At 45.4% G+C, this 15,306-nt stretch overlaps 1 protein-coding gene across 3 annotated transcripts in view; it reads right to left on the minus strand.

Annotated features, from left to right (window-relative positions):
• Positions 1 to 15,306, minus strand: part of SH3KBP1 (SH3 domain containing kinase binding protein 1) — a 464,745-nt gene that overhangs the window by 217,201 nt on the left and 232,238 nt on the right. For all 3 annotated transcript variants that reach the window (XM_073667463.1, XM_073667464.1, XM_073667465.1), the window contains one exon: positions 6,146 to 6,252. In XM_073667463.1, coding sequence (XP_073523564.1) covers positions 6,146 to 6,252 — 107 coding nt within the window. The remainder of the gene's footprint in view (positions 1 to 6,145; positions 6,253 to 15,306) is intronic.

Here is a 15,306-nt window from a genome sequence, read left to right on the forward strand (position 1 = left end):
GGTGTTTAAATTTGGCAGCAATATTGGTGATTGGTCGCGGGTGGCGGCCGCGACCAATCAGCGAACCGTGTTAGTGAGGACTGGAGAGCGTGTTTAAATTTGGCACCAAAATCGCTGATTAGTCACGACCAATCAGCAGACCGGTGTTTAAATTTGGCGCAAAATTTAAACAACGCTCTGCTGATTGGTCGCGGCCGTCAGCCGCGACTAATCAGCGACTTTGGGGCCAAATTTAAACCCCGCTCTGCATCGCTCTGCTGATTGGTCGCGGTCGCCGGCCTCGACCAATCAGCAGAGCGTTGTTTAAATTTGGCGCCAATCTGGCTGATTGGTCGCGGATGGCGGCCGCGACCAATCAGCAGAGCGGTGTTTAAATTTGGCGCCAAAATCGCTGATTGGTCACGGACGGCGGCCGCGACCAATCAGCGAACCGTGTTAGTGAGGAATGGAGAGCGTGTTTAAATTTGGCAGCAAAATTGCTGATTAGTCGCGGCCGGCGACCAATCAGCAGAGTGTTGTTTAAATTTGGCGCCAATCTCGCTGATTGTTCGCGGCTGACGGCCGCGACCAATCAGCAGAGTGAGGTTTAAATTTGGCGCCAATACTGCTGATTGGTCGCGGCCGGCGACCGCGACCAATCAGCAGAGTGGGGTTTAAATTTTGCGTCAATACTGCTGATTGATCTCCGCCAGCGACCGCGATCAATCAGCAGAGCGTTGTTTAAATTTGGCGCCAATCTCGCTGATTGGTCGCGGCTGGCGTCCACGACCAATTAGCACAGCAGTTTTTAATGTCGCGGCAAGATCGGTGATTGGTCGCGGCCGCTATTTAAATGTGGCGCCCAAATCGGTGATTGGTCACGGTCAGCGTCCGTGACCAATCAGCACAGCAGTGTTTAAATGTGGCGCTAAGATCTGTGATTGGTCGCGGCCGCTATTTAAATGTGGCGCCCAAATCGGTGATTGGTCGCGGGCAGCGGCTGCGACCAATCAGCAGAGCGGTGTTTAACTTTAGCGCCAAGATCACTGATTGGTCGCGTGCGGAGAGCGCGACCAATCAGCGAATCGTATTGGTGAGGAGCGGGGAGCGGAATCGTATTAGTGAGGAACGGGGAGCGCCGCTGCCTGTGCGGATACTTCCACTCCGAGAAGCCGGGAGATGAGCGACTGCTCGCAGCAGAAGTATCCCGACCCGCAGCGCCGCTCCCCGGTCCTCCCTTCACACCCTAGCTGCTGATATCTCCACAGTATCCGCATAGTGTTACAAAGGTCCGGACATTTGTGTGAAAAATGGCTGATTGGTCGCTGGCGCTGCCCGCGACCAATCACCGATTTGGGCGCCAAATTTAAATATCGGCCGCGACCAATCACCGATCTTGGCTCCACATTTAAACACCGCTGTGCTGATTGGTCGCGGCCGATATTTGAATTTGGCGCCCAAATCGGTGATTGGTCACGGGCAGCGCCGGCGACCAATCAGCGATTTTTAACACAAATGTCCGGACCTTTGTAACACCATGCGGATACTGTGGGTACATCAGCGGCTAGGGTGTGAAGGGAGGACCGGGGAGCGGCGCTGCGAGTCCGAATACTTCTGCTGCGAGCAGTCGCTCATCTCCCGGCTTCTCGGAGTGGAAGTAGCCGCACAGGCAGCGGCGCTCCCCGGTCCTCACCAATACGATTCCGCTCCCCGCTCACCAATACTATTCGCTGATTGGTCGCGCTCTCCGCACGCGACCAATCAGTGATCTTGGCGCTAAAGTTAAACACCGCTGTGCTGATTGGTCGCCGACGCTGTGCGCGACCAATCACCGATTTGGGCGGCACATTTAAATAGCGTCCGCGACCAATCAGTACAGCGGTGTTTAAATGTGGAGCCAAGATCGGTGATTGGTCACGGCCGATATTTAAATTTGGTGCCCAAATAGGTGATTGGTCGCGGGCAGCGCCAGCGACCAATCAGCGATTTTTAACACAAATGTCCGGACCTTTGTAACACCATGCGGATACTGTGGGGACATTAGCGGCTAGGGTGTGAAGGGAGGACCGGGGAGCGGCGCTGCGGGTCGGGATACTTCTGCTGCGAGCGCCCGCTCATCTCCCTGGTTCTTGCAGCGGAAGTATCCGGACAGGCAGCGGCGCTGACATCCAATTGGTCGCGGACGCTATTTAAAATAGCCGCACAAATCGGTGATTGGTCGCTGTCTTGGCCCGCGACCAATGACTGATCTTGGCGCCAAAGTTAAACACTATTGTGCTGATTGGTCGCGGACGCTGACCGTGACCAATCACCGATTTGGGCGCCAAATTTAAATATCGGCCGCGACCAATCACCAATTTGGGCGCCAAATTTAAATATCGGCAGCGACCAATCACCGATCTTGGCTCCACATTTAAACACCGCTGTGGTGATTGGTCGCGGCCGATATTTAAATTTGGCGCCCAAATCGGTGATTGGTCGCGGGCAGCGTCGGCGACCAATCAGCACAATAGTGTTTAAGTTTTGCGCTAAGATCAGTGATTGGTCGGGTCCGAAGACCGCGACCAATCATCGAATCGTCTTGGTGAGGACCGGGGAGCGGCGCTGCCTGTGCAGATACTTCCGCTGCGAGAACCCGGGACATAGCGGGCGCTCGCAGCAGAAGTATCCCGACCCGCAGCGCCGCTCCCCGGTCCTTCCTTCCGCATGGAGGTCAGCGGCGCCGGCGGTCCTTCCACTGCTACCGGCCGAGAGATGAGCGCCTCGCGCCGCTCATCTCCCGGCTGCATCTCCGTCCCGCAGATGGGTCCGGCGGTCGGGTTCCTTCTGCTGTTGCCGGCCGGGAGATGAGCGCCTGGAGCCGGTCATCTCCCGGCTGCATCGCCGCTCAGCTCCGTCCCGCAGATGAGCCGCTAACGGCCGCCATCTTTTTTTAGAAATCCCCCGGCGCTGATTGGCCGCTGCCGGACCAATGAGCGACGCGGGATTTCCTGGACAGACAGACAGACAGACAGACGGGATAAGACGATTATATATATAGATAATCTCTGGAGGCAGACTTTCATGCAGATCAGTGTCCGGTCCATAGTCCTGAACAGCTTATTTAAATACAAGAAAACGTGGATTTCTCTGGAATAAGACATCGAATTGTAGATATCAAGTATAATTTTATTCAGCTTCCTATGATCTTCTAGCCCATATAGATGGCTTAGGAGGGTTGATCCAACTGAAAGATTTCCTTTAAGCAGTCAGGATCAGAGTTATCTCTGTCCCTTGGTGTTAATGAAGCCAAGATCAGAGTTATCTCTGACCTTGGGTGTTGAAGTAAGAATGTGGCTGTCAGTTAAAGCCACACTCCCTCTCCTGATCATTTGGACACAACAGCAGTATCCAAGCAATCACTGGTAATGTACACGTACAAATGGAATTGATTGTTAATGGCTTTATCTAAATTAATGACTAACAATTTTTTCTAAGATGCAGGAAAATCAAAGTTTTGCGAGAGGGCCCCAGGTTCAGGAAACAGAGTGGCAGCTCTTCTGTGAAAAATATGGAGGTACAGTAAGGCCACAATAAAGTCTGATTATAGTCTTTTTTATGATGGAGAAAGTAAGGGAGGCAACGGTGGCACTGAGGAGATCCTGCATTCCATTTAGGCTTGCCATGTAATGCTTTGGAGGAGTGCCCTTTAAATCAGGGTTCCCCAACTCCAGTCCTCAAGGCCCATCAACAGGTCATGTTCTCAGGATTAGTATTGCACAAGTGATAATTACATCACCTGCATAGGCAATAATTCACCTGTGTAAGGCTATGTGCCCACGATGCAGAAATGAAGCAGAAAAATTCTGCAGCTTTTCTGCATGTTCTTGGCAGTCAAAAACGCTTGCGGATTTTACAAGCGTTTTTGACGCGTTTTTGCAGCGTTTTTACATGCGGATTTGCCATGCGTTTTTCTAGTGCATTGGGACCTCAAATCCGCATGCAGAAACGCACAAATAATGGACATGCTGCGGATTTTTGAGCGCATCAAAAACGGGCATTGAAATTGCGGATTCTCATTGGGGACCAAGGGGGACGGATTACCAAGCGTTTCACAAGCGTTTACGCTGCGGAAATTCCGCAGCATATACGCTTGTAAAACGCTACGTGGGCACATACCCTAATAGTAAGGAAATCCTGAAAACATGACCTGCTGGTGGGTCTTGAGGACTGGAGTTGGGGAGCCCTGCTTTAAATCATCAAGTCATGATTACTAAAAAATACATTCTGAGCAAGTTGAACAGAAGTTAGTTTCTAATTAATTATTGCAAACTCAAAAGGTCTGTATGTGAGTGACATAAAACCCACACATCAGCAACTCCATGGGAACGCCTACATATAAGGCACACTCAGAATAAAAATAGTCAAGCCATTTTGCTCAATAAACACCCACCGTTCACAATTAACATAAAAGGAGAGCGCATAAAAGAAAAAATGTTATTTCTTCGCTTAGAGCAATACATCTTGTGTGGTCTCAATTCTACTGAAGGTATATGTCGTTTTTAACTCCTAAAATCTTAACATTAGTATCTGTATCCCATCCGTGTATCATCAGTGTGTCTGTTCTTTACATTAGTATTCTATCTGTATACCATCAATGAGTCATCCACATGTCTGTTTTTAACATCCGTATGGCATACGTTTTTATACATCAACATTTAAAAGAATTTACAGGACCAAATAGCTATGTTAATAACTTTAATGTATCTGTAAAAAAAAATGAATGCAATACAAATGATCCATATGGGATCCGTTTCTATTTTACACACTCATAGACTTCAATGGGTGAGTCTTATCCAAAATTCAGAAGGAACTAGTGCATACTGGACAGCCCTATTTAATAACATTGGTTTGTGTGCTGTCGAAATAAATTTAACCCGCACAGTACATACAACATGCTCATCTGAACAAGCCCTTAGGCTACATTCATACATACGGGTCTATTTATTTATTTTACTCACTTATATAGTGCCATTAATTCCACAGTGCTTTACAGACATTATCAGCATTGATAATTTTGCATTGAGTGGAGCACTGCCTGCACCTGTTTTTATGGCTGTATGTTCATACAACAGGTAGATCTTATATGCTGTCGGTAAGGTGGTGCAGGCTCTCTTACTATTTATTATCAGCATTGTCCCCACGGGCTCACAATCTACATTCCCTATCAGTATGTCTTTGGAGTGTGGAAAGAAACTGGAGAACTTGAAGGAAACCCATGCAAACACGGGGAGAACATACAAACTCCTTGCAGATGTTGTCCTTGGTTGGATTTGAACCCAGGACTCCAGCGCTGCAAGGCTGCAGTGCTAACCACCGAGCCACTGTGCAGCCCCATTTTTACATCCATGAAAAACAGATGATTTTTCTTCCACGTGTCATGCCTCCATTTTTTTTCTCACTGAAGCAGGTAGACTGTCTAAACTTTTATCCAGTGACTCTTAACAATGGCTATGTGAAAAACGGATGAAACGTGAATGGATTTACAAAGTATATTTTTTATTTTTCATCAGTGTTTAACAGATCGTTATAGGCTTTATTCCCCGAGTCTGATCCATTAAACGAGTAATTATATAACACGCATTGAGTCTCACTGATCGGTAGCACAAATCCATGTTTAAAATGCATGTATGTATAGATCAATGAAACTCTGAACGTGTGCTGCCGAAGGAAAAAACGGACAGCACGCAGACATGTTAAGCGGATGTGTGAATGCAGCCCTAGGTGGCAATTTCATAAGCGTAATTATGGAAATAATAAAGCAGTTACAGGTGCTCTCTTCTTTATGTGAATCACATCCATGGTTAAGGAATGAGTAATTGGGCTTCTGTATGCTTATCCCTTGATATTACTACGTGTAACAATGTCAATCTACTTCTTTACGCAATATACATACAACTAATGGAACTCAGTGTTATTTTAATACAGAGCTCAACATAGAGCTGCTCTCCTCCAAGACTGCCGACATAAAGCGTCCATAGAGTCTATCCTTATTCTTTGAGAAGAGCAGCGCACAACTGAGCACCTCTGTTTCTTCATTTTAACTATTGTGGGGGTCTTGCCATCCCCCTCAAGCATTTATTTGACTTTAAGCATAGCATTCAGACCCATAAAAGCAGAGACTTACTTCTCCAAGTACTTCAATGATCTCCCCAACTTTAAGTTCAAGTTCATCTTCATTCTGTGGTATATAACTAAAGGCCACTTGACATCTTCTCCGCCTCGATCGCTCACCTGTCCACATGAAGAGAATGAAGAGAGGTAAAAATATGTTTCTAATTCAAGCAAGATGACCACAACACAGACCATACAACCTATTCTCCCTTTTTTATACAAATCTTAGGAAAATATAGAATAGAATTTATTGGTACCAGGAGATCCTCTAAGCTTTCCAACAGTGATGAGCCACCCTTTAAATTAGTTTCCCTGAATAGCCAACTTGGCTCTTTAGGAAATAAAATTGTAAAATCATATACGACCCAATTTGTAAACCATACTTTCCATATTGTCCACTCACCACTTACCTGCCACTGATATGCCTGATCCCCTAGTCTGTGTAATATTTATAAGAGCGAGTGGCAACCAAAACTCAGGGCACATGCCCTACTCCCCGGCTCCATCCCTAAGGCAACATATTTCTGTGCAAAATTGGACCTTTCCATGTCATAATACTTGAAATACAAAATAATGAAATAAGGGAAATAAGGGAGCAAGGCCCTAAAAAAAATATCTTGGAACATCGATAAGAGGTGATCGGAAATAACATTGAGACTTTTATTTCATGAATCTGCAGCCTGTTAGGGCACCTAAAATCAGAGGATGTTAGAAAAAGTCTTTGATTTTCATATACTGTAGATAAAAAAATATTTCTCTGTTTGGTAATACCTTTTATTATAATCTGAAATAATATGTGCTAACCCATATTAAAGCAGGCAGGACAGATAGATCTTCCATTGTTTCCTATGATTAATTTTTAACTGAAACAGCAGCGACGGTTGAATACAATGCAAACTGATATTTTTCATGAGAACAGAAATAAAAGAAAGTACTTAACATTTTAGCTGTAAAAGAACCGAGTCACAGATGAACACAATATACTGTAGAACGCCTCTTCCCATTGGTTTATTGTGTGCGCTAATTCATAGGTGAGCACGAAGCAAAAGAAAAATGACTAAATGTAAAAATATAAATATCAGAGCTTGGAAAAGCCAATAAATACCATCTAATAACAAGTGCTAATTTTTTAGAAATATTTTTTCATATATTGCATAGAGTTATCTGAGTAAAAATCAGGCTATTGGGGCTTTTGTATAAGATAAAGCCTGGATGCTCTCGCCCTTGAAGGTGTCAAGGGAATTGTATTGATGAAAGCTACTGATGGAAGCACGCCAGGATAATTCATGTCATTCTTTTCTAGGTTTACTTACATGGAAAATATTTGCAATGTCAAAAAATCCTAACTTTTGTGTTCCAATTTTGTATCTCAAAATACAGTGTGCTGCAGAAAAAACGTGGGACATAACACACAAATATACACCACTACCAAGTAAGTTTGGTCGTGGCTAGATGAGACTTAACAACGTGTCACAGAATTGGCAGCACCAACGTCTGTGAGTAGCTGCTGAATTAGCAGGTTCTACTATATAACATTAAGCGCTGTATGAATATTTTGTATATTCTGTTTTGTGGTGCTCAATTTTTTATTTTAGCGATTTCCCCCAAACAATTTACACAATTGCTTATCTACACAAAACAATCAACATGTAGCTATATTGTTCTATCTAGCACACACATGTCAAACTCTGGCCCGTATGCCAAATTTGGTCCGCAGTGTGACTATATTTGGCCCGCGAAGTCGGCACTGCCCCCCTCCGGCATTGCACTTTTAACTGTATTGGCATCCTGGATTTCAAGCCCGGTGTCAAGCAGTGAAGAGCTGCAGAAGACAAGCTGCAGAGACCGGGAGCAGCGCGGGAACCCGGGTGGAGGTTTTTTTTTTTTTTAATATGCCATTAGTTTGCATGGAGGACTAAGTGGGGCCATTATACTGTATGGAGGACTATGTGGGGCTCATTATTCTGTATGGAGGACTATGTGGGGCCATTATACTGTATGGAGGACTATGTGGGGCCATTATACTGTATGGAGGACTATGTGGGGCCATTATACTGTATGGAGGACTATGTGGGGCCATTATACTGTATGGAGGACTATGTGGGGCCATTATACTGTATGGAGGACTATGTGGGGCCATTATACTGTATGGAGGACTATGTGGGGCTCATTATTCTGTATGGAGGACTATGTGGGGCCCATTATTCTGTATGGAGGACTATGTGGGGTCCATTATTCTGTATGGAGGACTATGTGAGGCCATTATACTGTATGCAGGGCTGTGTTGGGCCATTATACTGTATGGAAGACTATGTGAGGCCATTATACTGTATGGAGGACTATGTGGTGCCCATTATTCTGTATGGGGGACTATGTGGGGCCATTATACTGTATGGAGGACTATTTGGGGCCCATTATACTGTATGGAAACTATGTGGGGCCATTATACTGTATGGAGGACTATGTGGGGCCCATTATTCTGTATGGAGGACTATGTGGGGCCATTATACTGTATGGAGGACTATGTGGGGCCCATTATTCTGTATGGAGGACTATGTGGGGCCATTAAACTGTTTGGAGCACTATGTGGGGCCATTATACTGTATGGAGGACTATGTGGGGCCCATTATTCTGTATGGAGGACTATGTGGGGCCCATTATTCTGTATAGAGGACTATGTGGGGCCCATTATTCTGTATGGAGGACTATGTGGGGCCCATTATTCTGTATGGATGACTATGTGGGGCCCAACATTCGGTATGAAGGACTATGTGGGGCCCATTATTCTGTATGGAGGACTATATGGAGCCAATTATTCTGCATGGAGGACTATGTGGGGCCCATTATTCTGTAAAGAATGATAAGGAAAAACTTCCTCAATTGTAGACATTTTTTTAATAAATCACAAGGTTAGCCTGTGACTTTGTCCAAGCTTTTCATTTTGGCCCTCTGTGTATTTGAGTTTGACATCCCTGATCTAGCAGGATGATAAACTTTACTAAATGTGTGGAAATGTTCAAATGCTTACCCAATGAACAGTCGATCATTTTCAAGAATCTGGACTTCTGTTAGTAAAATGGTGTAACAGATAAATTGGACAACCAAAAAAAGTTCAGCTTTCATTTTTCAAACTGGTCCACAGACATGGAAGCTGCACTGTAGCTGTTTTTAATGTTAGACAATTTAATATAAGTGGGGACATTATGCTGTTTGAGGGGCTTTGGGAAAATCACATTATGTGAGGGGTTGTGGGGATGTCATACTTGTGTGAAGGGCTGAGGGAACATTATACTACTGTGAGGGACTGTGGGGACATAATACTGTGCGAAGGGCTGTGGTGTGGGGTCATAATACTGTGTGAGAGGCTGTGGGGACAAAATACTGTGTCAGGGGCTGTGCGGACAAAATACTGTGTGAGGGGCTATGGGGACTTGAAACTGTGAGAAGGGCTGTGGGGACATGATATTTGTGTGAAAGGACCATAACAATGTGAGTGGCTATGGAGACATAATACCGTGTGAGAGGCTTAAGGGACATCACACTATGCGAGGGGCTATGGGGACATCATACTGTGTGAGGGGCTGTGGGGGCATCATACTTTTTTGGGGGGCTGTAGAGCCATAGTACTGTGTGACGGGATGTAGGGATATAATACTGCATGTGGGGCTTTGGGGACATAATGCTGTGTGACGGGCTGTGGAACCATAATACTATGTAAGGAGCTTTGGGGTCATCTTAATGTGTGAGGAGTTGTGGAGACCTCATACTTGTTTGTGGGGACATCATACTGTGTGAGGAGCTGTGGGGACATCATACTTGAGTCGGAGGCCCATAATAATGTGTGCATGGTTGTTGAGGCATCATACTTGTGTGGAGGGCTGTAGGGATATACAGTTACTTGTGAAAGTATTCACCCCCTTGGCTTTTTCCCTATTTTGTTTAAACTTGTGTTTAAATATTTTTGTAATCTGATTTGTGTGTGATGCATCAGCACTAAATAGTCTAAGTTGGTGAAGTGAAGTGAGAAGAATACAGGAATAAATTAAATTTATGGGATAAAATAACTAAAAATTGGCCTGTGCATATATTTTCACCCCTTTTGCTATGAAGCCCCTAAAAATTTCTGGTGCAAGCAATTACCTTCATAAGTCACATGCTTAGTGAAAGGAAGTCCACGTATGTGCAATCTAAGTGTTCCATGGTCTGTCAGTATAAACATATCTTTTCTAAAAGGCCACAGAGGCAGCAACACCATTAAAGGGAATCTGCAACCCTTTTCCGCCATGCTATGGGCAGTGTCTTAACCGTTCTTCTGCGCGGGCGCAGTCGAGTCACTGCTACTTCAGTGACTTGGCGGCGCCTGCCCATAGCAGGGCAGAAAAGGTATGCACAATTGCACAAGTGCAGGATTCCAGTGCCACAACTGCACGTCACATGGGACTGTGACATGCAGGGGACGGGGTTGGTACACAAATTAACACAGGAGGCAGAGTTTTCTTCCAGGCACTGCACGCTCTGGAAGAACTAATTGACATAAACGATTAAAAGTCTATTTCTCAACAACAAGACAGAATCTATACGGCATACAGGTAGGACTATTTTAACAATGCTATCACCTGTATGCCCATAGTAATAGCTTAAAAGCGTCCCAGGGGGTGACAGATTCCCTTTAAGCAAGAGTCACCATTAACAAAACAACACCATGAAGACCAAGGAGGTCTCCAAACACGTCAGGGGCAAAGTTGTTGAGAAGTACAAGTCAGGGTTGCATTATAAAAAAAAATATCCCGATCTCTGAGCACCATCAAATCCATTATCATCAAATGGAAAGAACATGCTACCACAACAAACCAGCCAAGAGAGGACTGCCCTGTTATGATCTGCAACATGTACTAAGGAAAGATAGGGGAAAGCTGTCCCTACAGTAAGACTAAGCTGAACCCCTACGATGTAGCGGGCTGCCTGTTCCTAGTGAACAGACTCGCCTTAGTCCTCGGCTAGTCTGAAAGAAGACCTATAGAATTAAGGGAGGGGTCCCTAAAAGAACTAAGGACTGGGACAAAAATGGGACACCTCCTAAACAGAGAAGTTGTTACACAAAAGACAAACTGACAAAAATGTACTAGAGGTCCCAGAGGACCAAGCGAACTTGACAGAGAAAGGCACCAAAGCACCAGGCTAGAGAAACAGTCAAACACTGAAGTCCAGCACAGCCACAAGGGCGGAGCTGGAATATAAAGGCAGATGGTCACGTGAACGCAAAACACAAGATGGAAAAAAACAAACAGGAGGGTTCTAACATGCCCAGCAAAACTCTCAGCAAGGAGGGCAATAATCAGAGAGGCAGCACAGAGACCAGAGGTAACCCTAAAGGAGCTGCAGAGTTCCCAAGCAGAGACTGGAGTATCTGTCCATATGACCACAATAAGGCGTACACTCCATAGAGGTGGCCTTTATGGAACAGTGGAAAGCCTTTACTAACACACAAAAATTGTAAGGCTCATTTTGAGTTTGTCAAAAGACATTTGGGAAACTCCGCAAATGGATGGAGGAAGGTGCTGTGGTCAAATGAGACCAAAGTTTAACTTTTTGGCCACCAAAGTAACCACTATGTCTGGCGCCAAACCAACACAACTCATCACCACAAGAACACCTTCCCCACAGTGAAACATGGTGGTGGCAGCATCATGCTGTGGGGAAGTTTTTTCAGGACAAGGACAGGGAAAATTGTCTGAGTCGAGGTGAAGATGGTTGGTGCGAAATACAGGGATATACTTGAGCAAAACCTGTTTCAGACTGACAGTGATTTGAGACTGGGATAGAGATTTACCTGCCAACAAGACAATGACCCAAAGCACACTGCTAAAGCAACACTCGAGTGGTTTAAGGGGAAACGTATAAATGTTTTGGAGTGGCCTAGTCTAAGCTCAGCCCTTAATCCAATTGAGAATATGTGATCAGCCTTGAAGATTGTTGTTTACCAGAGAAAACCATCTAACTTGAAGGAACTGGAGCAGTTTTGCCTTGAGGGATGGGCAAAAATCCCAGTGGCAAGATGTGGAAAGCTCATAGAGACTTATCCAAAGCGACTTGCAGGTCTAATTGCCGCAAAAGGAGGCTCTACAAAGTATTGACTTTAGGGGGTGAATAGTTATGCACACTGAAGTTTTCAGTTATTTTGTCCTATTTGTTGTTTGCTTCACAATAAAAAAAGGCACTGTGGGGACATCATATTGTGTAGGGGAGCTCTTGATACAGGTACATCTATACTTATTAAATATGCTTAAGACTGACAAACAGGAGCAGTATGATTTGCAGCTCTTATAAATTTTATAAAAAGCAGTAAATTACATGGTTTTTCTTAGCTGCTGCAGGTATGAATACACGTTACAATAAGTCCCATCTCAACATGTATAAACAGTAGCTGCTGCTCAACATACTGAATTCTGCTCATTATTAAGTCCTAAAAATATAAAATAATAATAAGCAACACAACAGTCAGGGTCTCTCATGTGGCCCCTTATGAACATTTCCCATCCCAGATCTAAGGTATTGGTGAACCGTTACAGACCATGATTATACCTTATTCGGTAAAGAATTGGAATCCATACAATTATGTCTTAATTTTTCAACCAATAAGTGAAATATCTCCAGCATCACTATAAAAGCTCACGCTGAAAAATAAATGATCGTGCCTTTTACAATTCCTCCATAAGTTTCTGCAATCGCAAGCAGGTTTTCACATATTCCACCTGAGTGTTAGCATATGCTTCACTGAGAGAACAGTAATTCCACTGAACCAGACTTGATAGTGTCGTGCAGGTGTCTGTCACCATTTACAGTATTACACTTCATAGGCGCATTTCAGTTATAATGAAAACTCACTTTACATTCACTTTCCTTGGACATGTATCATCCTAAGTGAGCTAGAGGTTCTGGGTTATTGGATAATGTCACTGCGGAGTAAGTGGAGCATGAAATCAAGGGAAGAGAACATGCAGGATATCTGCAGTGTAGATTGAGATTTTATACTCATTTTTCCACATAGAAACACTAGTTCGATATTGTAAAAATATTTTTTATATATATGGTAGAGGAAAATATTCTTTGATTTAATGATAAAAATAGCATTTAATGCAAGTTACATTTATTTTTATTTATTTAATTTACTAACTTATATAGCGCCATTAATTCCACAGCGCTTTACAGACATATCGGCACTGTCCCCATTAGGGCTCACAATCTAAATTCCCTATCAGTATGTCTTTGGAGTGTGGGAGGAAACCGGAGAACCCAGAGGAAACCCCCACAAACATGGGGAGAACATACAAACTCCTTGCAGATATGTACTGGAATTATCTGGTTTTCCACCAGCCAAACCCCTAGAACAACATGGCAGAGATGTCAATCAAGGAGAGGTGGGTGGTGCTGGGTGGGGAGTAATGAGAGAAACTTATGCATATGAATCAGCCAGCCCCCAAGGAACTTCCAACCTCATAAAGATACATGTTGCGAATGGGATTTCTTAGCACTGGAGTAGCACTCTGGGCCATACAGGTAGCCATTACTTTGTATTTTCATGCATTTGTTTGTGTGAGGCAGGGTCTAAGAGTCCCTTTAGAGCGAATTTCCAGTTTTTCAGACAGAAGGGTCCCATTCTAACCCCACTCTAAAACAAAATAATGTGTCTTGCACATGAAAGTTTTGTGTGCAGATCTTCTGAGATACATGTAAGTCAAGCTCTTTTTGTATACTGAGTTTGGATCTTTCACTGCATTACAAGTCAGAAAGATTTTGTGATGAGTAATTCCAGCGCCTATAGAATCCCATGGTAACAACGTATACGACAGCGTTGTTTTTTTTTGCACTCTCTAAATGACAGTGCACTCTGCCATACTTTCCAGTTGAAAAAAAGTATCTCCAATGCATTCAACCCTCACGGAGGCCAAAAGGACACTCGTCTATTCTTTGTCGGCTCTAAGGATAATTGATCATTTATTCTTGAAGCTTTCCTGGCTGCATATGTGGCACCCCAGGGGTCTGGTTTTCCACAGTAATGTAATGTTATGTCTGAGAGCAGGTGGGAGGTCCTTTGGTCAGGGATCCTGTGCATGCCACACCTCCTGCCCAGTCTTGGGAGGGGAAGAACTTCCCCTGTATAAACCCTGGGCTGAGGCAGGGTTAGTCAGTCAAGGAGAGTAGAGACAAGAAACAGCAGAAGCAATACTACTACGAGTCAGGGGCTGGCAGCTGCAGAGCTCGCCCTGACTGAGAAGCTTTCTTACCGGACCCGGCGTCCGAGGCTGTGGGGACTAACTCTTACCCAGCAGCAGAAGCCGACCAGCAGGGGATTTCAGGTCCTCAGGCCCAGAAACCCGAAGGCACGGTCACACGCGTGGGACCAGCACCGCCATCGTGGAGCGGAAGCCATTAGAAGGCCCCGAGTCACCGGCCATACGGGTGAGCACCACACGGTACACTCAGGGATGTGGGCTACTTATATCCGCTTCTAGCAAGGTAGCCAGAAGAGTACAGTCAGTTTGGGAGGCCTACAACTCCGCCTGGCCAGGGGAGATCCCATCTGCTCAAGGACTGACCAGGCCCCGTTCACTAGCAAGTACTCCGGGAGGGTCTATCGTTGTTACCAGTAAAGACCCTGAATTACACCGCACCGTCTCTGAGTGGTTCCTGCTACCCCCATCATCCACATCTGCTGCCCTGAGGCCATACCCCTCCCGTTGGGGGTTATACCATCTACGCTGCACCATCCATCCACCGGCCTCAGCGGACTGTCCTGCAGCGGCAGCTCCATAGCTGCATTCAACGGGTGGCGTAGTCGTCCTGCATCTACCGCTGTTACATCGCCGCTCAGTTTGACTCCCTGGGCACGGACCGGGTCACCGCCACGAGACTACAACCCTCAAGAGATCCGGCTCCGGGTAAGCTCCCGCGTGCGCAACGCAGCGCGACACAGGCCCAGGGGCGCGTCAACTTTGGCGTAGTCGGCAGGATTTCGTGCCCGCAACCACCGGGTACTGCGTGCCTGAAAAAGAGACTTTTCAAACTTACCTGTGGTGAAGATTCCCGCCATCCGGCCCAATCTTCAGCCTTCTTCCCGCCATCGGTGAAGTTTCCCGCCATCCGGCGCCATCTTCTGCCTTCTTCCCGCCATCC

This window comes from Phyllobates terribilis, unplaced genomic scaffold (genome assembly GCF_046119375.1).
Source record: "Phyllobates terribilis strain yellow unplaced genomic scaffold, ASM4611937v1 Scaffold_2__4_contigs__length_985480577, whole genome shotgun sequence".
Taxonomy (NCBI): Eukaryota; Metazoa; Chordata; class Amphibia; order Anura; family Dendrobatidae; genus Phyllobates; species Phyllobates terribilis.